The sequence below is a fragment of the Podarcis raffonei genome, chromosome 9 (genome assembly GCF_027172205.1).
Source record: "Podarcis raffonei isolate rPodRaf1 chromosome 9, rPodRaf1.pri, whole genome shotgun sequence".
NCBI classification, from domain to species: Eukaryota; Metazoa; Chordata; class Lepidosauria; order Squamata; family Lacertidae; genus Podarcis; species Podarcis raffonei.
In genome coordinates this window covers 45,963,451-45,990,293 of record NC_070610.1, presented here as the reverse complement: position 1 = coordinate 45,990,293, position 26,843 = coordinate 45,963,451, and the positions used below count along the sequence as shown (strand labels likewise).

The 26,843-nt window shown below is 42.0% G+C and overlaps 2 protein-coding genes across 3 annotated transcripts in view; both read right to left on the bottom strand.

Annotated features, from left to right (window-relative positions):
* The window catches only part of NDUFC1 (NADH:ubiquinone oxidoreductase subunit C1), a 255,356-nt gene that overhangs the window by 171,077 nt on the left and 57,436 nt on the right, over positions 1-26,843 (bottom strand). The gene's annotated exons all lie outside the window — the stretch shown is intronic.
* The window catches only part of ELF2 (E74 like ETS transcription factor 2), a 45,947-nt gene continuing 20,499 nt past the window's right edge, over positions 1,396-26,843 (bottom strand). Inside the window, exons 1-7 of one of the 2 annotated variants that reach the window (XM_053403339.1) lie at positions 17,688-17,847; positions 9,177-9,290; positions 7,888-8,061; positions 7,411-7,500; positions 4,394-4,586; positions 3,592-3,930; positions 1,396-3,112 (exon numbers count right to left, since the gene is read on the bottom strand). In XM_053403339.1, the coding sequence (XP_053259314.1) occupies positions 2,485-3,112; positions 3,592-3,930; positions 4,394-4,586; positions 7,411-7,500; positions 7,888-8,061; positions 9,177-9,290; positions 17,688-17,745 (1,596 nt within the window). In that variant the 5' untranslated portion in view covers positions 17,746-17,847 and the 3' untranslated portion in view covers positions 1,396-2,484. Of the gene's footprint in view, positions 3,113-3,591; positions 3,931-4,393; positions 4,587-7,410; positions 7,501-7,887; positions 8,062-9,176; positions 9,291-17,687; positions 17,848-26,843 lie in introns of those variants that run through there. The other variant, XM_053403338.1, reaches the window with a different exon arrangement.

Genomic DNA, 26,843 nt, shown 5'->3' with positions numbered 1-26,843 from the left:
AACCAAATTGCAGGCGATTGGGCTCTGCCTTTCCCTCTGCTACGGCTTGCTGAAATAGTCACTATTAGCCCTGTTATTCGCCCCCTCCCCTCACTTACATTGGGAATGGCACCAGTGCTTGTAGAAAACCTTGCACCAAAGCTGATGCAGTGCAAGGCGGGTTTCGTACATACATCCACAAAAAGTTGCAAAATATTGTTAGATTGGCTTTTTGTTTTCTCATATAGCGCTCCCAGCATACATACATATTCCTTATGCCAGAAGGGCAGCTGCTGGATTCAGCACATTTAGAAAGGGAGATGGCAAGTAGCATTTTCAGTGAGACTTGGTACAGGCATGTCCAACAAGAAGTAGGGTGTGATTTACGATCCAGTATAAAAACTGGCGGTAATCTACCACCCAGGGATGGGTGCAGGGTGGGCGGGCGATGCCGATCCTGCCTCTCTACACCACCACCACCACCCCAGTCAAAGAGAGCCACTCAGGCGATCCTGATGCCGATCCTGTCTTCTCCCCCTGCCTCCCTCCACCCCTGCACAGGTGATGCTGTTGCTGGTCCTGATCCCGCCTTCCCTCATCAGAGACCCGGCTCCTTCTACGCCCGCCCCCCCAGCACATCTCTCCTCAAACTGGCTAGGCTGTGGAGCTCTTTCATGCCCGCTTTGGAGCCCTTGTCTTTCTGGCTGTTGAGGAGCACCCTGTGCTCTGGCTGCCTTGGGCCCGCAATCAACCCAGATCAAGCCCGTGATTGACTGATCGATCAGGATCGATGGGTTGGACATGTCTGCTATAGTACATAGGTACTTTCAACAAAAATACATTGTGCTCCCAAAATGATTTCCCTTCACAGGTTATAACGAATGCTGCTTGTGTGGTCAAGTGTTGCTGGAAAAACACACAGAAGAATGGGAAACACCAGAAACCTCCTCAAACGGTCCTTGGTATCTTGAAATAGTTGTCTCTTACGTTTAAAATTATTAAAATTATTCTGCAGCAGTTTTCCACTGATGCCTCCTGCTCACGTTATGAACTGGGTATTACGGCTGTACTGATTCTGTTCCAGTCTGCCACCAAACCACCCAATTTTCTTCCCTCCTTTCACAGCGGTAAATGTTTTGGGCTAACTGCTCCCTCTACCACCACCACCACATTATCCCTACTAATATGAAACCAAGCCAGTAAACACACAGGCCACAATTCACATGTCAGAAGCAAGACACTGTGGAACCTGTTATCTCTTGCTACATTTTTCATAGCACAATAAGCTACGCTACTCCACTGCTTGACACTTCTTCAAATTATGAATTTATAGTTTCAGAATAATGGAAGAATGAAACTGCTGTACTGTGTTATCTGCATGAACACCAGAGACTTTTTAAAAAAGAGAGACTAAACTTAAATTTCATGTTTGTATTTCAGTAAAACCTACTTGAATACACTTTGAAACAAGAGTACAACAAAATAGAATATACTTTAAATGTTGAATATACAAACTATTATAGTTCATTCTGAACACTGGTACTTCCCTCTAACTTTAACTAAAAAAAATGTACAGGCTCTTTTAACTACCTGACAAGAGTTCATGCCAAGCGTGACCTTTCAAGTGACAGAGTAGAAGCTGAAATTGAAATGTATGCACAGATGTCGAGGCTAAGTGGGTGACCCAGGCCTGCGGCAGCAAAAGGCCACCACAACCCTATGGCCACTTTGTCCACAATTAAGAAACTGACAGACTTAACTACCATACAAAATATGTTACATGTAATCCTATAACAATACTGTGCTAGGTATAAGATCTTTAAAAAATTGTTTTAATAAAAAATGCTTTACACAAACAAGCCATTAGCTTATTTCAAGAAAGAGAACTGAAAATCAGTCTAAGGCTTTCGTTTTAAATCTGCTTAAGCTGTATGATACAAAAATCCCTCTAGATCTTCGTCTTCTTTTAGAAGCTTTTTAATCCTCTCCTTTAATTCACATTCTAAAATACCTAGTAGCAGAGTTATTCACATAGCACCAGTTGAATTCTGTGAAGACACAGTAATAATTGCTGGTATGCACATTAGAATGCATCAGATTTGTCATGTAACAGTGAGACTTTCCCGCCGCCCTTCCCAGAGACATAAACCAGGAACCCTTCACAGAACCAGCTTAGTGTTCCATGCCTTAGTGTAACTTGATAATGCAGTGAGCCTCAAGCCCCACTCGACCCCTGAATTTTTCCTTATCAGCTTAGCAGTTTCCCACTTTGCAAGAGGCAATTGTGTCAGCGTGAGGATGTGGTTCAATTCCCACTGAAACATGGGACATCAATTCATTTCCAGTAAGTTTCAAACGTATGCATAACTATTAACAATTTTTAAAATCAGTTTTGTTTTGTTTTGTTAACTTCTTGATTGTGTCCATTTCCCTGCCTCCCTAAATATGTCAGTTTACTCAATTCCACAATGGTCTATGTAATTCATGTCCATAGCTGCCTTTTCTTCATTTCTCGCATGTTACCATCCCCTCCGTTTTCACAGTTACAGGGAGGGCAATAGCCGATGGCGTACTGACCACAACCACATGCGTAACCGTCTTGGTTCCATCTGCAGGCTTTTCTTCCTGAACAAGCTGCAGCGTCTTAACCTCCCGCTCCTGCTTCAAAGCCATTGCTTCAGATTTAACCTCTGGACCTTTTATGACTGCGCTAATAACTCTGGGAGAGGTATGGCTACCTGCCTGCTGGGCTGGCATAGATAGTCTCATCACGGGTGTCCCATGGGCTATGGACACAGGAGTAAGTGCTCTCACGGCTAGTGGCGTTCCAACTATGTTAATGCTTCCTGTCCCGGGCAAACCAGTTTTTGTTTGCAACTGGCACTGTGCGAGCTGCGTAGCAGGGATGGTAATTATTTTCGTAGGCTGCATTGTGATTTTCTCTCCATTTTCAGCAGATGCTGGCATCACTGTAGGGATTGTCTGGATTACGACCTTTGGGGTTGCTGCTGTGGTTGGGCTTGTGCTGGTAATCAACGGTGACCCTGCATTTACCGACTGCACTGCAACAGTCGATATTTTCTGTCCCAGAGACGTCATTACGACAGGCACTTGCATGGCCACACGAACAGTTCTGTCAAATAGATGAGGACAAAACACTGCATTAAGATCAAGCAAGCCACATGGACAAATCTGCTAAATAAACTACTTGCCACAGATCTAGGCCTGTTTGCATATATATACAAAGAAAAATGTTGTTATCCCCTATAAATAAGATTTGAAAACTGAAGACTTCCCCAGGCCAAATTTCATGCTTAAAATGAAAAGGTTACTTGTGTCTCTACTCATTCTACTGCTTGAGATTCACAACAGAAATACCAAAAAGGTTTGTTTTAAACTGTAGGACTAGACTATATTAACAGTTCACCTTTAACAGATCCCGTTTCAAACTCCTGTGTTTGAGTAATCTGGATTATGGATGTTGTACTGAGAACATCTGTCTATATTCAAACTGAGAATGTTTCCAGAAAGACAGGTACAACATCATTCAATGACACTGTACTAATTCCTCAAGCTTTAGCCTATCCAACAGGCAAATCATGCAGTGCTAACCTGGGAGCGGTTGTTGCTGGAACGGTGGTTGTGGAACAAGATGTCATTTCATGCCCAGGTGAGGAGATATTCACCACTCTGGTAATGGGCTTCTCTGCTCTTGTGCAGTTCAACTGAGAAGCGTTTTTTCCTGCACGAGCAGAGGCTGCTGCTTTCAAAAGGTTTTCTGCAGAAAGTGACACTCGCTCCAATGACTTCTCATCGGTGGCGATTGATAAATCTTCACTGCCACATTCACTTTTGTCATCAATAACCACAATGTTTTTGGGCATTTCCTTGAACTGATATACAAGTCTTTGTCCTTCAACTTTTGCCAGAATTCCTCTTTGATAGTAGTATCTGAAGGGGAGGGAAGTACAAGAAAGCTTTATATGATGTTCATATGAAGCACCTTTTAAGTTTATAACAATCAAGAAACCCTTGTTGGGATGACCAGAGTCTTGTTTTCCCCATCATAAATTACCTATCTTTTTGTAATCAGCATTGAGGTGGGGATTGCTAAAAAAAAAAAAAAACCTATCAAGCGGTATATATATTTAAAAAATAAAGAAATACTCCTACATATGGGATTATAAAAAGCATGCAAGGTAAAAAACAGAACATTTTTTTAATAATTAATGCTGTTGCCACAAAGAATACAAAACTAGAAACTGGTTTAAAAAGCGAAATGCCATTTTATCAAATAAAATTCTCCAAAAAAAGCCTGAAGCAAAGTTTCAAATCAGCTATAACACAGTGATTTGTTTAAAACAAAAAACTTCAACATTCTTCATCCCCCCACCCCCATTTTCTTCCTTTTTACCTCAGAGCCCTTCCCATTGTTTCGTAGTTCATATCAGGCTTGTTTTTGTGTTTTCCCCATAGTTTGGAGACTGCTTTAGAATCTACAAGCTTAAATATGCCCTTCTCCCGCTGAGTCCACTTGATATATCGAGGACAAGTATTTTTGTCCTGAAGAAGGTCTAGAAGGAATTCCCACAAGTAGGTTGTATTTCCTATGATAAAAATATAAATAACAGGCAATTAATCTCTTTAAAGATCTCTAAAACTGAAGAAGAGCATTATATTCTTACACAACTAGCTATTACATTGGCCTATGGCAGGGGTCTCAAACTCAAATTCATCGGGGGCCGCATCAGCAGTTTGGTCACCCTCAAAGGGCCGGTAGGACTATGTAAAGGACATGTAAAGTGGAGGTTTCCTGTGTAGAACGGCCAGTGCCGCTAGAGGGCAGACATTCTCTGGCTTATAGGCTGCCACGCATGCGCTGAAGAGGCGGCTTTCTTGTGTCAAAAAAAAAAAAAAAAGCGAGAATAAAAGGTGAAGGCTGGCGGCCGGCAGCGGCTACACGGGCCACATGACGAGGTCTGGCGGGCCGGATTCGGCCCGCGGGCCTTGTGTTTGACACCCGTGGCCTATGGTATGTGAGCACTTGTTTTTGAAACTTGTAGAATGGGTTCAGTCCATATGTAAGGGAGACAGCTGTGGAAGCACAATTAAACTAAATTTTGGTAGAAAAAAAGTAGAGAGTGGGGTTGGTTGCCAAAAATATCCACATGATGCTAAATCAAGTTTTTTGCAGACACTAATGCCTCTTCCCTCCTGTCTGTGGTTTTTAGTACTGGAACTTCTGAGCTTCTGGGCATTTATTTTTTCAATGGGTCTCAAACAAACTCTGTTCCTCCCCAATAGCCAATCCTAACGATCTTATCAGGAGTTTTTGGTGATAATGAAGCAGGATTACTGGCAATGGTGTGTTCGTCAAGAACAAACTAAACTGGCTCAGCTCTGAAATGTTTCTTAAAGGATTTTTATTAGAAAGCCTGAAGAATATAGTTTATTTTAAAAACTTTGTGAGAGTATTAGAAATCGCCAGTATATCTTTTTTCTGAAATCAATATATAATTCAATCTTCTTCTAATCTAATTTTGTTTAATCTTCCAGCTCTAACCTTGTTTTACATTTTCCAACTTTAACCAAGACTTCTAAGCAGCAGGAAGTTGTCAAGGAAAGATGAATATTAAGATAACCAAAAACCACCTTGCAGTTCTAGACACTTCTACATACTTACTAGGAAAAATATTTGAAACAACTATACATATGAATTTTACATAAATTTCTCTTTTTAGTCCCTAAAATATCAGAATTCAGAGTTACTGTGTAGCTGCCGATTATTTTGTGGAAGAGTGTTCCTGCTGAGATACCAGTGCTCACGGTTTCCAGAAACAATTGAGAACATTTTTGTTCGGACAAGTTTTTCTAGCTGGAAGCAAGTTGCTGCCTTGCATATTAAGTCTGTATTGTTTTTAAATCTAGTTAGTTAGTTGTTTGTGTTTATGGTATAGTTGTAAATCACTTTGAGATGCATGTAAATAAGAACATCATCTTTTTACTGGAAGTTCAGTAGGGGGCAATCTACCACTAGAGTCCGTCTCTGAACACACAAGAGTTCAGCTTCCATGACATGAACATACTGTGCAAGGTCACCTCAAATAAATTGAGGGCACACACACATATTATATACTTTTACACACACTACTAGGGAGATAGTAGCAAAATGTGATTTCAGAACCACTTAGGTTCAGCTAACAAAGAAATGTTGTTTTTGAATTTCTGAACGTTCATTCTGTTCCACACTCACTCTTACTCCCTCACACTCTCCAGCACTAAGAGGATATTCAAAACATGACAAAATTAACTTCATCTGGGCACTGAGAATCACCAAGTAGCAACTCAAGCAACATTACAGAGGAAAATAATCAGGCATTAGCTAAAGTGAGCAATGACAAGTCATCAAGTGAGATTAACACACCATCACAGGTCAACATTAATATCGCATGATAAAATGATATTCCCTCCCTACAAAGTTTTTTAAAAAACAACCACCACCACCTTTGGCCAGTGGCAAGAAAGCTGTAGCCACCCATATGTCGCTGAACTCCAATTCTTGGGGTTGGGGGGGGGGGTTGCTATTATTGATACTAAACTTTTGTATCTTTATTTTAGCTCTTATGATTTATGTGGAAATTGTTCGATTTGGTTGTGTACTTTTCAATGTTTTACTTATTGGTTTGACCTAATGTCAGGGGTCCCTTTACCTACTTATTGTTTATGACTGCTTTTGTTATGTTTGCAATTATGTAATTTTTAAATGCCTTGAGCGTGGCTTTAACTTTGGGAAGGCAGCATACAAATAAAATGACTGATTGAGATAACTCTCATCAGTCCCAGCCAGCGTGGTCAATGCTCAAAGATGATGGGGTGACTGGACCACAAGTCTTCCCACTTGCTCAGCGTCAGGCTTCTGGAATACCACTCTCGTTTTTAGCAGCACAAAAAAGAAGCAGGCCACAACAGAACGGTATCTTATAAGAATAGCAGTCCTGTGCATTGCAAATATCTGAAGAAACTCTCCCAAACTTAAGACAGGACTACCTCAGTCGCCTGCTGAGAAGTTTTAAGCCACATATTTTCCCTAGGCACAGCTATTCAACCCACTATGACTGAACAGGAGCACAAATACTCTGCATGTCTCTGGCTGCAGTGGCAAATCTGAAGTGAGCAGCACACCGCTCCAGCATGTTGAGTGAGTGTATGTTCACTTCTTACTTATAGAAGGTACCTGGTGCATCAGAAATCTAGCAGCAAATAAACAGTTTCAAGAGCTTGCATGAGGCACATCAATACATTTACATTCAAAAGAAAGGTTGTGACCGTTGTTAATAGAGCATTAAGGTATTGTTGCCATGTAATCATAAACACTGAAAATATTAATACACAAATAAAATAAACTATTTATTTATTTATTTATTAAATTACCTTTGCCTTCTCTTGGCTTCTTCTTTATACTCAGGTCTGGAGACGCACTGGAAATGGCTGGTGGCACTTGGGTTTTTGGCTTACGGCCAGCTGCAAAAACAGTTGGAAAGACTGAAATATGCATGGAGAAATGTTTCACAGCTTGAGTCCTCTCACAGCTTAGGTTTTCATTCAAATCTAAATAATGGGCCATTATCTGGCGCTACACTGAGATGCTGGCAACATGTCTCACAAATCACAATTTTATCTGATGTTGAATTAAGCAGAATCTCCGTCATACTTACATGTTCTAAAAGAATTCCAACAATTAAACTAACATGATAATCATTCCCCTTGTGTAAATGAATTATATGACAATGATCCATCCATGAACGTAAATGTTATTTCTATGGTATAAACCCCCTTCCACAAAATTTCTAAGACTTTTATAGATCTGTTGCGAGGCTGGATGAGATCAATTATGTACTACATATGTACCTTTCTTTTTCTTCATTGGCTCATGGATCTCTGGAGATGTTGGAATAGGGGATGTGTCCATTGGTTCAGACTCCTCAGTTGATACCTCCACTACTGTTTCTGTAATGACATCTGGCCTCATAGCAGCATGAATGAACTCTGGAGTTGACACACAAGGTGGGACAAAAACTTCCACTAAAGAAAGCAAATAAATAAATAAGATTAGGCTTTGGCTTAAATCCAACAAAGAAACTGCCTTATCATTTGAAGAACAAAAACAAACTAGTTTCCCACATGTATCACAATACAGGATAAGATATAATACAGTAAGTAACAGAACTGGAGGGGTTTTTTCTTTTCTTTTTAGGTATTACCAAACACTTGCTTCCCAGAAATGTTCATTTATATGAAATGTTCATATAAATTCAACTTTCGAAATGACTGAACCCTGTACTTTTCTACGTTGTTTCCATTATACTTTGCATATGATTTGTAAATTGAGAAAAAGCAAGTAGTTGATTTTCTTTTCAGAATGAAACCCAGTTCACGATTACATGGGTTAGGTCTCAGTCTCAAATAACCATTGTAAAGTACAATTCTTTAGTAAGTCATTTCCCATCTTTTTTGAGTTTTGTCATGTGAATACGAAAATACAGATCCACAGAAAATGTTGCAGTATGACAGGCCAGAGGACAATTATAATATTTCCAATGTCCAAATTCAATTTAAACTTGCCTGTTCAAAATCTCTTCAGTAAATGAAAGAAACCCAAAACACCTGAAAACATGCTATTCCACCATCAACCTCAACAGGTTTTATGGACCGATTGACTAGTCTGGGGGGGGGGGGGACGACCATTTTAATGCCCTGTCATTCTATGCAACCAAATTAAATTTACAAATAATCATCATAATAAAACCGTGAGTACTAGTTAGCCGTACAGTACAAATCACTAAGATAGTTTGGAAGTGACCTACATGCCTTTCCTTCCCAGGTCACTTAGTATTGGAAAGTACTGTACCTGGATCAGGCTCAGAGTGGTGGCTGCTTCAAACAGATTAAAGTAATTATTTATACAGAGAAACACTTTTGTGTAGGGAATGCACAACACTGCTGCCAACACATGCAATATGTAACTTGCAGACCAGTCCTTAAGAGTATTAAAAGCTAATGAATATATCCTTCAGGGGAGCAGACAGCTCTTGGCCCTGAAAGAAGCATACTCGCAAGTTAAACCTCAGGTGCAGTTAATGCAAATTAAGCCACCGTTTCAAAGAGGGCAAAAGATTGATTTGTTACCATTGACATACCTGGAGTTCTAGCATCTCTTAAGCAGGTTGGAGATTCCATATGAAGCAAGGCCTCTGCTGCTTCAATTGTCTTATCCGAACAGTGCACATTGCTGCCATGTACAGATGCTTCCACTGTGCAAAAAACAACAACAATCCATCACACAAGTAGATTTGGTTCATTGCTTTTTCTTTTCTGGCCTTAAGATTTGTTGAAACCTTACAGTCCTATCACTAGGTGCTTGGACACGAGTTACAGTTGTGCCTTTCAATCTGGCTAGTAAACCATCTGGATTAAGACTGAATACCTTTGCATTCTCACCAGTTCACTTGTGTGTTCGTTCAATTAAGGTATCGATAGTCAAAATATTAACAAGAAATCAGTGCTTTGTGAAAGTTAGCCCATAATGGTGAGGAAAGATAAGAATCTGTCCCACTGCATCAAAAAGGTTCCCCACCCCTGAGTCTTCAATCAGCTGGCATCACTACTAGTTACAGCTTCATCTAACATCAACTCCAGAGAAAGCTTTTTTTCCTTTTCTGTTCAGCCAATTATTAACCCCCTCCCTGTAAGCCTCTTATACAGGAGGTCACCAACATTTGAGGAGCCTGGGCCCATTTGAAAATCTGAAAAATTATCATGGCACACAACTACAAAATGGTTCATAGGGTGATTGCCACCAACTTGGGTGGCTTTAAAAGAGGATTAGACAATGTCATGAAGGATGGTGCTATCAATGGCTACGAGACATGGTGATAGTTGTGTTCCACCTCCACATCTGAGGCAATACCAGTTGCTAGAAATCACATGTGAGCAGAGCTCAGGTCCTCCTTCCGGCCTGATCCAGCACAGCTTTTCTTATGTTCACCTCCTTCCCTTCCTCTGGATGCCTCTTGGCCCCTGTGTGGCTCAGAGGCATTCTAGGGCAAGGAAGGAAGAGGCTTGAGTGGCTGGAGGTCTGGGCTAGTCCAAAGGAGACTGTGGGCTCTCCTTCCTAGGATGCTTTTAAGCAGAGGTTTGATGACCCTGTCATGGATGCTTTAGCTGAGATTCCAGCATTGCAGGGAATTGGACTAGATGACCCTTGGGGTCCCTTCCAACTCTGCAATTCCATGATTCTATGCTTCTAAGTGCAAAAGAAGCGGGGGGGTGAGAACACCGCTGCATTGCTATTTTGCACACTAGTTCTACTTCCCAGCAACGTCTGGTCAAGTAGTAGTATTATTATTATTATTATTATTATTATTATTATTATTATTATTTGTTGCTGCTGCTGCTGCTGTTGTTGTTGTTGCTAAATCTGTATCCCACCTTCCCACTAGCTGGTCCTCCAGGATTGTGCTTCATACGTGATATGTTTCTTTTTTTTTTTTCCATAAAGGGCAAGAAAAGAATGATTGTTGACATGAGTTTGGTATTTCTCATTCAAATTGATGTTGCAACCTTATAAATTCCGCAATAAAAGAAGCCTTAAAGTGATTGCATAGATGTATGTAATAGGATCTTGCCCGGAAAACACAATGGGGAAATGCTAGATTTTTAAGTAGTGATTGTGATTTTATAAAAAGGCATTTTCTCTTTTCCCCATGAAGATTTTATAAACCAGCAATACGTAGCCACCTGTTGAGTATCATCCACACATATTAAGGTATACACACACTCTCTCTCTCTCCAGTTGCTTTTTCCATTTATGGAAATCTACTCAAAGCTAAACCATTCCAGCTCCGCTGCCAGCGTCTAATCTATCTTTAGAATAACTACAGTCACCTATCTGCAGTGCCAGTAAGCTAATGAGGATTTAAACCACGGTTTCTTCACTGGAAGTTCCTGAAGGCTATCCAGTTACTTCAATATTCAAAATTAAATTAGGGAAGAGGAAGAACATTTTTAAAAAATGCTTCAGTCACCAAGACCCAATTCACACATATGGGTGGCTGCTTGACATTGCAAAAATAGCAACAACCTTTTTTTCAAAAGAGCTCACCACATGACCCAGCAGCCACTAATAAGGAAAACTGGCTGTGTGAATCAGGCCGTAGCACTACCAACAGGAAAGGCTTGGAAAAACTCATAACAATAATAAAGGGGGGGGGGGAGAGAGACCAGGAATACATGTCTAAGTCATCAGATAAATGCCACAGCCTGACTGTGGCACCTGAAAACATAACTCCGGCACAGCTATTAAGCTTGCTGGTAGCAAAGGACATGGCACTGCTTGAGTCCCCATCTTTAAAACCGGACGCTTGCAAAGGTTATAAAGTACTTTTGTAAGTATCAGAGTAATTATTACTGAATTACCCTGTGCATCCAGAGCTAATTATCAAGAAATGGGAAAGCAAAAGATCTCTCAAGTACAGTGCCCTTAGTCCCAGACAAAGACATCCATTAGCCTGTACTCTGCAATACTTCATAGAACCTGCCATTTCTGCTGTAGAGTTTGGGAATGAGATAGGGCTTTTGCTATGGGTTACTTCTCAGATACTGCACTAAGAAAGAGGTTCACCTTCTGATTGCTTTTAGACTTTCTCTAAGCAGCAGCTATTACTAAATGCAAGATAGCATACAAACGAATAAACTGCAATTAACTGTAAAATATGTGGAAATCAACCAACCTTGAAGTTAATTGCCATCAAATTTAGCACATGAACAATTCCATTCCCTCCCGCTCCTTTCTAAAGCATCTTCAAGAAGAGAGAACAGGAAGACTTAACATTATAAAACATTCAAAACTAAACTATAGGACAAATTCTCCAAAATACACATCCTCAAACTATACTGACCCAGGCAGTTTGAAGCACTGGCAAACAATTTGTGTAAAAATTGAAAATAAGGTGTAGTACACCCAACCACAATAAAAACAGACAAACTGCACCAACAAAGCCAAATTCTGCACACAATCTGGAAACTTGCAGAAATTTATCTGCAGAATCTAACAGAGTGAGAAGAGTGACAGCATAGACTAGAAGTCGTGGAAAGGGACTTTGTGCTCTTTCTCTTAACACGGGAGAGCTACTCAAAAGCCTATTTCTGGGGTCTAATACTTAAGCAGAATTTCATGGGTATGAGCAAGACAAAAAGCACTGGCAAGTGTGGGGAGGGGCTTAACTCACTGATGAGCATATCTTCTCCTGACAGCCACCGGCAGCAGCAAATTCCCCCACTCACCCATCGCATCCTCAACAACAAAAAAGTGCTGCATCTCTTGGCGTGTTTTAGAAAAGAAAAATAGTGCCCACTCCACCAGAGCTCTGGGAAGCAGCAAGTTTTGCCCCACTCCCCAAATTGTCCAAAATAACCTACCCATTTTGCTCACTAGGTAGCATTAGGCAAGAACACAAAACCTGAACAGTGAACTTCCTTGTTTAAAGCTCAGGCTCTCAGCTCAGCTCAGGCTACTATCTGACCCTCACTCTTATAGGTTACACCTTAAAGCAAGGGAGGAGAACCTGTGACCCTCCATATATTGTTACCAACTCCCAGAATGAATATTGTAGTCCAGCAACAATTGGAGAACCAAAAGTGCTCCACCTTCCTAAAAGTTCCCCAGCAATGAGGTAATTATGAACTACTGTACTTGTGAAAAGCTAGCAAATACCTCACCTGGCAAGAACATGTTTTATAGAATTAGTAACAGAGTATCACAACTGAAGCAGATATAGAAGAGCTGTGTTTTCTGAAAACAAATCCTAAGCCCTAAGCTGACCCTTCCTGTAGAGAACTTGTTCAGATAATGTTGTTTTATTTTTACTTTTTTAAAAAAGGTGGGCGTTATTCAGAAGGCATCTCCAAAGTCCCAAAAACTTTTTTGAAAAAATTAAGTTGACAACTTGCTCTTAGCTTCAACTCAAGTTAAATGTCTTTAAGAAATTATTTTTCCAAATCGGTGCAATGTTTCAAATCTCCAATACTTGTTATTTTAGTTTATTTTAGTTGATTTAGTTGAATGAAGCTCCAGGACTTCATTCAAACATGGAATAAACCACAACTGTTAAGAACAACCTGGTGAGCCGCCATCACCCAGCTTCTCAGTGGTGTCCCTCCTCCTCCAACTGTCACTGGAAGAGATTCTGAAGGACCATTTTGCCCAGAGGGGAGTAAAGAAGCAGCAGTTACAGCTTGTTCTAATCTAAACAAACAGTTGTCCTTCCCGTTTTATTGTAACTTTTGTTTAAAAATTGATGCTTGTTGGTGTAATGCTCTTATGTAAACTGCTTTGAAAGACGTACCTGAAAAGTGGTATGTAACTACCATAAATAAATAAAAATCCTACAAAATGCAGTTTTTTGTGCAATTAAATTGCTCGATAGGCCGTGGTCTACTGCTCATCCACCCACCACACCCTGCCTTTGGATCACTCCTGGTACAGTCATCAATCATTCTTGCTGCCAGCCAGTAGTATTATACCATGCTCTCCAATGATAATGTACAAAACACACATCTGCACAGCATCACTGTGATATAATCAAACTGATGTCCATAAATATTCCAAGTGTTCCACGGCTGCCACATACGTCCAGATATGGTGGTAATATTTTTTCATATTTATCTAGAAACATGGAAAGCACTAAAAGCTGGACAAAAACATGAAAGAACAGTGGAACATTTGAAGAGGAAAAGCAAGGAGGGAGATGCACAGATATTGTTTGCCCAGCTGGACCTGCAGGTGTTATTTCTGACATGATACAAGTATTCAATAGAAAAGCATAGACCTGTAGTTCCTGTCTTATGATAGCTTTTCCACATATAGCAAAAATACTCAAGATTTTTTAAAAAATCTACAGCTTTATCTTAAAATTGAGTATGAGCTTATTCTATTAAACTTTTCAGTATTCATAGCATTTTTACTCTTGATTTTGATATCTCAGAGAGTATGCAGCAGTATCACTTTGTTACACTGGCATTCATATCTTCTTGTCATGCCAAAGCAACCTTACTTAGTAGAAACTCATTATCATGGATGGAATTCAACTAAGTTTTACTCATGAAGCTCATTAATTTCTATGAGTATCGTTCAAGGAAATATTAGTTGAAACATTCCCCAGGGTTACATGCAATGGGAAATACATCTTCTAAATCCACAGCAATTACATAAATCCCCAAATAATCATGGCATCACATCAACTATGGACAATATTTATAGATAATGTATATAGCAGTAATGTGGATTTTCAAGGGGGGGGTGAATTTTCCTATCCAAATTAGGGTCATTTGCATTGCACTGGAAAATTTTCTGCTGCAGGGCTAGGAAACCAGGCCTCTACCAGGGTTTCCCATTAGCCCTGCAAGGGCATTTCAGCAAAGCCACACCTGCTGTACAGAAGGCACCAGTTACTAGCAAAGGCAGTGCAACAATTATGTCTACAAATTTTCAACCAACTCCTCTTCCTTCTCCCAACCATAACTTGTCAGGTTGGTAAGTATAAAGAGCAGCTACTTCTTCATGACACTTAGCCCCATGCTTCAGCTCCATGGATATTGCATTAGGAATTGGGAGACTTGTTCAAATCCTGCTCCCCAGTAGATGGCACCATTCCCTATTCTGAGCTTTATCATCTGTCCAAAGACAATGTTTCTGTACAATTCACAATTTATCTGCATAGGCTCTTGTTACAGTAGTAACTATTTTGCAATAGGAGGGACTGGAGGCAGGAAGTGACATGGTGGTAACTGAAAACAGAAACGGGCATGTGCAGAATGAAGAATCTCTGCTCTATGGGGTGGCTCATGGTCAAGGGTGCTGCATTAGGAAGTAGGTAACACTAGTTCAATTTCTGCTCCTGGGTGAAGCTATAGTCCAAGTCCCTCACTTGAGCTCCAAACCTGTGAACATGTACTCCCAAGTTATAGGTAACCAGCAGACACACCAGATCAAACTGATCGATTCAGTAAGCAGTGGAATTAGAGCCCACATCGGAAAAAAGACACAGCACAAATTCTATACAAATCATTCAACAGCCATAAATTTGCTAGGTGGCACAAGAGCATTTGAGTGCAGGCTTGTCCAATTCTTGGCTTTTCCAGGAGCTCGGATTCTGCTATTAAACTACTGCCAGTGTGGTTCTCAACACAAATTTAGTGTTTGGGGATAGGCAGCACATAGGTCAGTAATATCTAGTCCATATTACATCATACACCAGGTGCATTTTAAGCTGTGAACGAACTTTAGTGAAATAAAATCTCTTCACTAATATTTATGGCCAGAATTTCAACTTCCTAAGAGCCACACGTTTATAAAGCAGGTAGAACACAATATCTTCAACTGACTGCTTTAGAAAGCCGTATTAATAAGTTCTAGTGGCCCTGAAGCCACTATTTGGCTGATTATTTCAAATATAGAAAATAAAACCCTACCCCACTCCTGGGTCTTTGTTCCCTAGCTTGTTTCCCAACCCCCATCCATAGGCAAGTATCCCTGTACAATTCTATGCAAAGATTCCACCCCCAGGCTACCTTTCTTCATTCTCATTCCCTCTATTCCCTGCCTCCTCCTCCTCCTCCTCTCTCTCTCCACCTCCCTCCCTCCCTCCCTTTCCTTCGAAGAGATTGCAGCTCTTTCATTATAACAGCACACAACTCCTTTATATCTAGATCTAGCGTAAGATTTCTCCAGTCCAAGTAACCAGTCATTTCCATTGTGGAAGCTACATCATTCTGTACACTGAATTTTCCCCGTTAGTGTTCAAAATATTTATAAATGTTCTGTAACATCATGGTAGAAGTAGCTTATCTGCGGCAAAAAGCAAAGTGAAACAGCAGGCAAGTAACTATATAACTCTCTGTAGTAGCAACTGGGCATGCAGAATGAGGATACACTTGGAAACCAAGCCAGGGGGAGGGCATTGAAAAGACCACATCTACCTTTAATTAAAAAAACACCATTTATGTGTACAGTATCCTCATGCTACAAAGGAACCACAGCAGCAAACAGCAGTGCACAGACATAAACCCCCAGCCAGCCAGAACAGAAAACTACTTCTACTGAACACCAATGTTGTTGGTGTCCTCAACACTAGCATGCACATGAAATAGGAGACAAACATATCCACACTGCCTCAGAGGAAGAGTCTCCTGACTAAATAAGATACACAAAAAGTAGCTGAAGAAGGCAAAGAAAAAACAATGGCCTGTACATCCTTGGAATTCACCTACACTGTGTTAATAAACACAGCTTTGAGGTTATTTGGAGGACCATAGTGTTCGAATAATAATTTTTTATGTTGGGATAACAAAACCTTTACACCCAACACTGAAACCTTTACACCCAACACTTGTCATTCGCACAACAGTATGAAATTGTGCGGTGTTATTGCTAGAAACTCAATTAAAACTTGTGCGAAAAGCAGTGGTTAGTGGAAATGCAGTCACAAAAGCTACTTCGGGGTGGTGCTGAAGCTCTCTCTGTATCATCAACGACGGGTAATTAATTAAGAGGCAAGAACGTTCTGGTCCTAAATGTGCAAAAAATCCCCGTTACCTGTTATCAGATCCAGGAAGATCAGCGCTTCCTGCGCAGGACATTTATGAACGCTGTAAACCCCACTGCGACTCTCCTCTGCTCCTCCCCCCCCCCCCGCGCTCACACCAGCCCCGCCCTCGCTTCCGTATTTACAATCCTTCCTCTTCCCTCCAATTCCGTGCTCGCATTGTCAGAGCCAGAAAGCGCTGCCACTCAACTTCTCCCTCGCTGCTACTGGCTTGAAGGAGCCTAGCCCCGCCCATTAAAGACGGTAGCATTCTGATTTCGAACATTCTTGACAGTTGATTGGCCGGCCAGGCCCGTCACTCCCTCCCCCCCACCCCGCGCACAGGGGCTCCTGAGGGAGCTCGGCGCTTCCGCTATGGTGGTTGAAGGGGGGGGGAGAAAATGAGCTAAATATCCTCGCTGGAGGCGGCACATGCCGTTCGCCCCTGGAACAGCAGCAGCAGTACCGATGCCTTCGTCTCCCCCCGTCCCCGGCTGCTCCCACACCCTTCCCAGCGCAAAGCAAAGTTTAGAGGGCAAGAAGCGCCTCCCCAAAAAATGAGGACCTTGAGCCCGTCGTGGCTCCTGCACCCGCCAGAGGCACCTCGGCGCAAGGGAACAATTGTTGGAGACCAGGAAGGAAAGGCGCTGCAAGGGGAGCCGCCTCTCCCTGCTCGGGAAGCGCGGCGTGGCTCGCTGCTTGGCGGGAGGACAAGCGCAACAATCGCCACACGCTCTTCCTGGTCCCGGGCTGCAAAAAGAAGCGCGGCGGCGGCGCCGCAACAGCAGCGCCCAAAGCACGCCGCCCGCAACCACTGCCCGCTCGCCCCGGGCGCAGCGCGGTCAGGTTGCTAACGCGCCCAGCACGCCAAGGTGATCACTTCCTGGATTCGCCCTCCTCCTCCATTACTCCGGCGCCAGTGCCGCCCCCGGGAAGAGCGAGCGAGCGGCGTGCGCGCCTCCCTCCGCATCACCCGCCCTTCGCTTCTCTCTCTCCCCCCCCCCAGCGCCTCCCTTCTCTTCTACCAAGCACCCCGCTCCCGCCCCGCCATTTCGCGGCGCCGCTTACCGGCGCGGATGAGCAGGTCGAGCTGGTTCGTGGGCCCCTCATGCAGGGAAGTCGCCATGTTTATGCCGCTGGAGCGAGCGGCGGCGGCGGCTTCGCATTGACCCGCAGGGGCTCCCTGGCGCTCGGCCGCGCGCGCGCGCGGGCCCCCGCGGCTGGTCGGCGCGCGCCTGCGTGCGCGATCCCGCCCGCCCCGAACGCGTTAAGAGCCGAGCCAACCCGACGGGCGCCTCGGCCGGATCTATCTCCGCGCGCTCGTTCCCGCGCCCGGCCAGCCAGCCAGCCACGCAAAAGGTTCCGCTCGGCTTCCTTCCTTCCCTCCCTCCCCCCGCGCGTGTAGCGGCAACAACGGCGGCGGCGAAGCAGCAGCGTTTCCTCCTCAAGCGGGGCGCACACGATCCTTCCGCCGCCAGCCTCGCAGACAGGAAGTGCCGGGCGGGCGGGCGCTCGCTCGCTCTCCCTCTCGCCCTCCTCCCCTCCTCTGCTCTCCCATTCTACAGCAGGGACAGGAGTCGGTTGCCACAGTCACGACGAGATGCCGTTCTTCTTGGGTCGGAGGGATCCCACTTCAGTCGGTCCAGCTGGAGGAAGTCAAAATCTCTCTCCTCTTCCGTTATCTTCCATGCAACTAGGTGGCAGGGATGCCAACAGAAAGTAGGTGCCCGCGGCTCAAGGCAATCGACGCCGCCTCCAGAGCCGCTTTTCCTTCTGCCACTTCTTCGCCAGCCTCCCGCGCGTCCCCCTCCGGGATGAACGACGCCTCTCTCTCTTTCTCCAAGGTACCGCTTGAGGAATGGAGATAGCGCCCTGTCTTCTCTCCGGTGAGAAGAGCAGCCTTGCATTGGTTCCTGCGGAGTCCCGAAAAAGCCGCCTTAAAAGGAGCTCTGAAATTAGAGGGCAAAGGCACCCGAAGTCTTTTTGGACAACCCGACTGGCTTTGCTTGAAATGCATTCGGTCCTGTCAACGGAGCAACTGCTGCCCTGATCTCAACCACATTGTGTAGTTTTTCCTTAAGGTCAACGTTTATTCATAAGCAGAGCTGCCAAAGTGGAGGAATGTCATTTCCGCACCCCCTTCCATTTCAGAGGCCTTGCATAAGTTGTCACACTGCCCTTGATGAATTCCACCTTGTCCATTAGGATGCAAGTAGTTGTCTTGCAAATGGCAAACTTCTCTGTGATCCAGTTTCAACCAGTAATGTGCAGGCAGAAATGGAAGTGGATTGGTTATCCCACAATTTCTTTTCTTTAAACTATGTTCTTATAAGCATGTACAGTACTATAAACGATGTGCCATAAGCATATCACAACCAAATTAGAGGGCAAACTATTATAACTAATAGACATTCAATAAAGTCATGGTGAATAACAAGCTGACATTACAAAAACCACTTCTCAAAATTTGGCAACAAGTAGAACTCGAGCAGATGATAACTGCGATCCAAATCACATTTATCTGAAAGATACTGAAATCAGTATGACATTTCAGAGGAAACATAGGCTATAAGGTTATATACACACTGCTGTTATCAGTACTGCTGCCTGCTTCTATTTATTAGGATTAAATCAGGGGTAAAAAGGTAAAGGTACCCCTGACTGTTAGGTCCAGTCGCAGACTCGGGGGGTTGCGCACTCATCTTGCTCTATAGGTCGAGGGAGCCGCCGTTTGTCCGCAGACAGGATGCAGTACCCACAGATCTATACCAACAAAAACTGGGAAGATGCTACATTCCCTTATGGTCCCAATCCCATTTGGTTCTACACTTTTAAGTGTTCAGTAACAGGCAGAAGGACTGTTGCAGTTAAACAGCACAAATTTGGTGCTAATGTGGCTTGGTAGAGCTGAGGCCAGAATTGAACTCCAGCTTCCTGAAAATTTTTCAGTCATCAAGATAGAATCCAGTGTCTTTATTTCTTTATTGTTTGCAGCCCTGGACCCATCTGAGAGAAAGGGCAGGATATAGATTTAATAAATAATAAACTAATTCAGTTGCATTAGCACACCCAGGTGTGCTATTCACACATAAAACTAAGCCAAACTACAGCTTAGTGAGAACATGTGCTCTTCCAGGGAGGAAGGAGCAGTTACTTTGTCCTCCCTGGTCCTTGTAACTTAGCACAGCATGACAACTAACCTAGGTTTGGGTTAGTGTGTTGTCAAACCTAGGTTTTGTAACTGAAGAAACCTTGGCTACACCTCCTGATTAAGGAGACAGGTTAACCACTTAAAGAACACTTTAAGCCAAACCTTGGTTTACCATGGTACAGAAACAAGAAGAGGCAGGGAGAACTGATGCAGCAGTGAGCTCTCTGAGAGCCCCCAAGGATCAAGGGTACAAACATATTTTTGTAATGCTATTTTAAAAATCTTGACTGTGAAGAAACAAAATTAGCATGAAGAGCAAGATTTCCAGATTAAAGGGTTTAAATCACATATTTCACCAGCAGTACAAAAATTAACTTGAAAGATTCTTTAGAGTAGGATCCTGATAGATAAATTTGTGTTTATGTAAGTGGCAAACAAATGAAAGTCTGAAGTAGTTATAAGATTAGCTTTCCATTATAGTGGTATAAGTAGTAATCTGAAAAAGAAAGAAGTTTCTTTTAGAATATAGAAGTTAACACTTTTTGCTGAAAGGGATTAAGGGCTTTTCTAGAGCTATACCACCCCTGATTTAAAAATGCATTCTTCATTTATGTATAATATTACCAAAAAGCTATACATACCAACACTGTTCTGGATCAATTTTATTCCCCCATCATGAGGTAACTAAAGGAGGTGCTCTTGCTTTAGATCTCCATTATTCATGCAGGTCTTCTACCTCCCTGTGGCAATAATATTCATTTAAAAAGGTAAAAGTTTGTTTATTCCACAGGGAGGATTTCTGATGCAATGTGAAAAACACAGGAGAAGAATGGCACCCCAAAAATAAGTCACCACTCCCATCTCATTGTTCTGAAAATATCAAATTGACACCAATTCTGGCACAATTAATGAGAAAGCAGAGAGTTGCATTCCATATGAACTCCTCCCCAAATAGGAAGCCAAACACTAGAATATCCTTACTTAAGACATTTTCCAAGAAGCTGCAAACTACATTTACTTCACTTTAGGAAGAAAGTTTCCCCATTCGGATAACAGCAAAAACTGTCACCCCACCACCACTTTCTTCCAGTAGAAGCATTTCATGAGCTGAGTTCAGCTCACATGATCACTGGATCACAGCCACTGAATTCTTTAAGAGAAATATGTACATCCTCCTATTAGTGATGACAACAAAGGAATTTAAAATAACAGCTTGCCCTCAGCACAAAATACTAATAGAATTGGAATTTATATTTATTATTCAACAACTCAAGCATCAAGTGTGCTCATTTACACTCAAACCAACAAATGTTCCAATAATAAGTTCCATGTTCAAATTAAATTAACGAAATAACAGAAGAACAGAAGTTAAAAACATGCTTGACTACTTGTCCTGAACTTGTGACTTTCTTTGCTAGGACTCAAAAATAAAAGGGAGTCAGAGGAGAGGACAGGAACAATTATATCAATGGCAAAAAAGTAAAGGGCCTAAGTTTTGTATGTCAGAAAAATATTTGCCTTCTGAGCCTCTAAATAAGCTCTACTCACAATTATTTCATATTATCCAGGAAAGCTTTGAATGCAAAAGAATAAATCAAGACAAATCATAATCAGAAATGAAATAGTAAAAAACCAGTGGTGGAACACTTCAGTTTCACAGGAAAGTTAATAACTAATTTTTAAGGAGACCATACTGGAGTGAAACAGCAGCATGAATCTGATTAATTGCAATTCATCATGAAGTTCATTGCTGAATCAGGACAATGGATTTTTATATCACACTAAAAGTGTTAATTGGCCTATTATTGTCAGAATGTCTGTGCCAATGTATTATCAATGATACATGCCAATTTTCACCATCTGCTTTCTGCATTTCATTTCCCTCTGTCCTCAATGTTTACAATCCCCTGCATCCAAATCATACCTGTAACTCACAAAAGCGCTTCATTCTTCCCTGATTAAGATTTCCATGAAAGCTTCAACTCATCTTTTAGTCTTAAGGTGCCAGCCTGTTTGTTGAGATATTCATGATTCTCAGTTCTATGTAAGCCCACAGCTTCAAGTAGGCAGGTATGTTTCACTGCATCAAGCCGTTACTTTGATTATGTTCAGTATTCAAAAGGGAAAACACTAATATAATTTTTAAAGATTGTTTCTCAAACCTTAAAAGCAGATTGTGTTTTAATGCCTCAGGATTTTTTTACTGTCCATGTTCTAATATGAACATGTCTTTTGGGCGTGTACTACAGAATACTCCTTTATTGCCCCCAGTGGCACAGTGGATCAGTGCATCTGGCTGTTAACCAGAAGGTTGGTAGTTCAAGCCCACCTAGGTAGGGATGGCTGTGGGCAGGGGGATTAGACTACACTACAATTGCACTGTAGATTGCACTACAGGGGATTGGAATAGATGACCCTTGGGATCCCTTCCAACTCCATTATTCTATGATTCTATACAATAAAACAGTACGTTAAATACATTTTTAACCTTTGGAAGAACTTTTATAAACCCACTTAAGGTTCAAACATAATTATTTTTAGAAAGCCTACTATAGAAAAAAAAGAAACCCCAAGCATACCATTTGTACACACCCAGTATTTCAAAGGAATGTATTTCTTTGAAAAGGAGCCACCCACTCCATGCCATATCACAAACTACTTTTGATATTTCCCTCTCAGTTTCATAATAAATTTGCAATACAGCATGCAGAAGTGCTGCTTGAGAAGCTGAAAGGCTCTCGGGTGTGCAGTTCTTTAAATGCTGGCCATAGTTATGTCAGAACCTATAACCTTGCTTCATGCAGAAGAAATCTACTCTGAGAAATTGGTGACACCATTTGACCTAAGTGAAGCACAATAGTAGCTGTTATAGATAGAAGGAAGTATTTTCCTTCAAGCGTGTTTTTCAGGATTCTTACTAGCTTACCTCAAAGCAGGAACTAAAGTGATGGAACTTTAGGGATGGGAAGAGATATTTTAAAGGCCAACCCTGTTGTATCAGACCAAAGACCTATCTAGTCTAGCATCCTGTTTCCCACACTAGCCAACCAGATACCTCTGGGAAGGACACAAGTGCCACAGCCCTTTCCCACTGCTGTTCCCTAATGACTAGTATTCAAAGGTGTGCTGCCTCTGTCTTCCAGTCCAAGGGCACAATCTAGAGTTGTGCATGGCTAGTTCATATAGCTATTTTTCTCTCTACCTCATTTCTAGCAGCATCCTCTCCATATCATAGCACAAGTTCCTCTTTATGTCTCAGGAATTTTTGAAATTAGCATGGCATGTTGCATGATGGGACGAGGAGAGTGTTGGCTGGGACCAGGCCTGCTGGCAGGGGTGGATTTAGGACTGTGTGAGTGGTGCGCACACACCGGGAGCTGAGCCAAGGGGATGCCAGCTCAAATCCTGGTAAGCAAGGCGCTGGACTTTGGGAAGGAGGTGTGAGGCTCTGACTGGATCCTCCTTCTCAAAGCTGGGTGCCTCTTTACCTGCCTTTGGGAGTGGGATTTTGGCCTTGCACAAGATACCATGATACCCAAAGTCTGCCACTGTTGCTGGATCCTGAGTAAATTACAAATCTCACCTAACTGTGGAATCTGGAGTATGCCATTTTGGTGACGATCCACAAGCAATGCTTCTGAATGCCAGATGCTGGAAACCACAGGAGGCAAGAGTGCTCTTCTGCTCGAATCCTGCTTGCTGGTTTCCCACAAGCATCTGGTTGGCCACTGTGAGAACTGAATGCTGGACCAGATGGGCTATTGGCCTGATCCAGCAAGCAGTTCTTGTGTTTTTATTCCATCAAGAGACCATAACTGATCACACGACTAAGTGAAAGGAATTAAACTGATATTAAATTTTTGGTACTTTGTTGAACTAGAACAAATCCAAATCTTACTAATGGCAGTACAGGGGTACCTAGGGTTAAGTACTTAATTCGTTCCGGAGGTCCGTTCTTAACCTGAAATTGTTTTTAACCTGAAGCACCACTTTAGCTAATGGGGCCTCCCGCTGCCGCTGTGCCACCGGAGCACAATTTCTGTTCTCATCCTGAAGCAAAGTTCTTAACCCGAGGCAATTAGCGGAGTCTGTAACCTGAAGCATATGTAACCTGAAGCGTATGTAACCCGAGGTACCACTGTACATTTCCCAAGCTAAGCTCAAGGTATTACTGTTAGTTTACAAATCCCTAAACAACCTAGATCCAAGTTACCTGAAAGAGCGCCTTGTACCTTAAACACCACTCAGATTACAGAAGTCACTTGGAAAATCCTTCCTGACTGTTCCAGTTATCACAAATTAACCTAAACATTTCATTTCTACAAAAAGTTTTAGCATAGTAGCATCAGTACTATAAAACACTGTTCTAATTGAAATCAGACAGGTACCTATATTTTTGATATTTCATTACACCTGCATTTCTTTGGTTAAGCATTTATAAAGAATTAATTTGATTCAGTGTTGGTCATTCGTTTTGTATTTTATGATGTTATAAGAATTTTATTGTACATTGTTACACAATTTTTTAAAATGCTGGCCATTTATAAATTCACTCATGAATAAATAAATGCAGATTTATTTACTCATTGTACTAAGTCAAAATAGATTTATAAGCCAGCCATACTTTCTATGAGTACACTAGTCTTTTAGCACATTTAAATCAGAAGCATAATATAGAAATAAAGCCACAAATGCCAGTGGAACTTTCTTCCCCATAAAGTATATTTGCAGTGCTAAAAATCAATCAGAGAGCAACGAAGATTAAAAATATCTCGTTACAATTTAGTTTATAGTCCTAATAAATTCACTGCCTTGCTTTTAACCAATACATTGAGTTATTAATTTAAGTCTTGCTTACGCATTGAAAAGCATAAATGAAGGTGTATTGAGGATACCAAAGGAAACAGGTTTTTAGCACTTTCTTTATAAAAGTGCAAATCTCCACATAGTTAAAAGTTCGTATTTGGCATTTTCATTTCATGTCATAAGGGAATGAATGAATGAATGAATGAATAAGTTTATTACGGTCATAGACCAGAAGAAAAAAAAACCAACATAAAGACAACAGTAGTTTACGAGGGAATGATGGTGTCAATTAAAAGTTGTAAAATTATACATAAAAACAATGCACATATGCACACACACCCACACACACGCACATATATACTCATATATGCACTACCATATATGTGTAGACTTAAAAAGAAAGGGGGGGGGCTTGTCCAAGAGTCAGATCTTTTACTTTTTTACAACTAATGCCCTCCGCTTGGTCGCGGCCGCAGAAAACTTGGCCACTTTCAGTGTTACTTCTGGGTTTTTATCTCCTAGTAGGATTTTCAGCCGCTGGGATTCAGATCGACCTGGAAATTTCTGGACGATAGGAGAGATAAACAGTGACCTGATATCCCCGTAAAGGTCGCAGTGTAACAACACATGTGAAGCCGTTTCCACCTCCTTCAGACCACATGGGCAAACTCGTTCGGCATAGGGTGTGCCCTCGTATCTGCCCTTTAGTAAGGCAGATGGCAGTACATCAAATCTGGTAAGGGTAAACGCCCGCCTATATTTTGCGATTTGTAGATCCAGCAAATATGGGGTTAAATTAAACCCTTTTTCATAATCTTGGATAGCTGGATATTTATCTATCTTGCTCATATGGTCCTGAAGCTCTACATCTCCTATTCGCTGGCTCACCATCATTTTTGCCTTTTCAAAGCCTGCGGCTATAAGTTCTTGTGGGGAAAGCCCCAGGCCCTTCAATTTTTCATAAAGCGACAATCTCCATTTAGACTGGAACGGGTCTAATAAGGTCAATGGAGCCACTCCCACTGGGAAAAATATGAGTTTTAGCCAGAAGTGAATCTTCAGGATCCATATCCTGGCATTGATAGGGAGTTGACCTACCTCCAGCCTAATGGCAGTGTTGGAGACACAGGTAGGTAACCCTAGTAGGGAGCGGTAAAATTTAGTTTGTACAGATTCCAGGGACTTGAGTTTTTGACAATTAAATATCTGGGTGCCATACATCAGTTGTGGAAGTATTTTTGCAACAAAGACCTGGGAGGCGGCAGGAACATATTGACCTCCTTTTCTGTAAAAGAATCTTATGATAGCTCTAAAAGATCTTTGCGCATTGACAATGGAATTCTTAATCTGATGGCACCAAGATCCCTTCTCATCAAAAATTATTCCAAGATATCTAAAAGATGTTACTTGCTCAATAGGTTGGTTATTAATTTTCCATTTATGTCGGAGTTTTCTCTTGGGGAACACCATAATTTTTGATTTAGTATAATTTATTATTAGGTGTTCAGCTTCGCAATACTCTGTAAGAGCTCGTAGAAGTTTTCTTAGACCCACACAAGAGAAGGAAATAAGTGCCGCATCATCTGCGTACAAAAGGACTGGTATTGGTATATTGTTTAGGTTTGGGGAATGAGTACTTGCTTCCTCCATCTTTCCGACTAAGGAGTTTATATAGAAGTTGAATAGAATGGGGGCAAGAACGCAGCCTTGCTTGACACCATGGAAACTTTGGATTTCCTTTGATAGGTTCCCATAACGGTCACATCTAACACGGATCCGAGTATTTTCATGTAGTCTACGGATAAGAAGCAAAAGACGTCTATCGATGTTTGTGGCATTTAATTTTTCCCAAAGTCTATGCCGGGGTATCGAATCGAAAGCTGATTTGAAATCTAAAAAGGCTACATAGAGGGAGCCTCCTTTCTTTGAGGTGTATTTCTCCACTAGATGTTGCAATACCAGTCCTTGGTCTAGAGTTGATCTATGTGCCCTGAAACCAGCCTGGGCTTCCTTTAGGATGTGCTCCTGTTCCAGCCAGTCCGCAAACTTTTCACGTAAGTGAGTTGCATAAAGTTTGCTAATGATGCTTAAGAGACTGATTGGTCTGTAATTTGCTGGATCAAGTTTACAGCCTTTCTTGAATATGGGAACGATGATTGCCAATCCCCAGTCCTCTGGTATTATTGCTGTTTGATCTATGCTGGTGAAAAGGGTGGCAAGGACTGGGGCCCACCAGTCAATATTGGCTTTGAGAAGCTCAGGAGAAA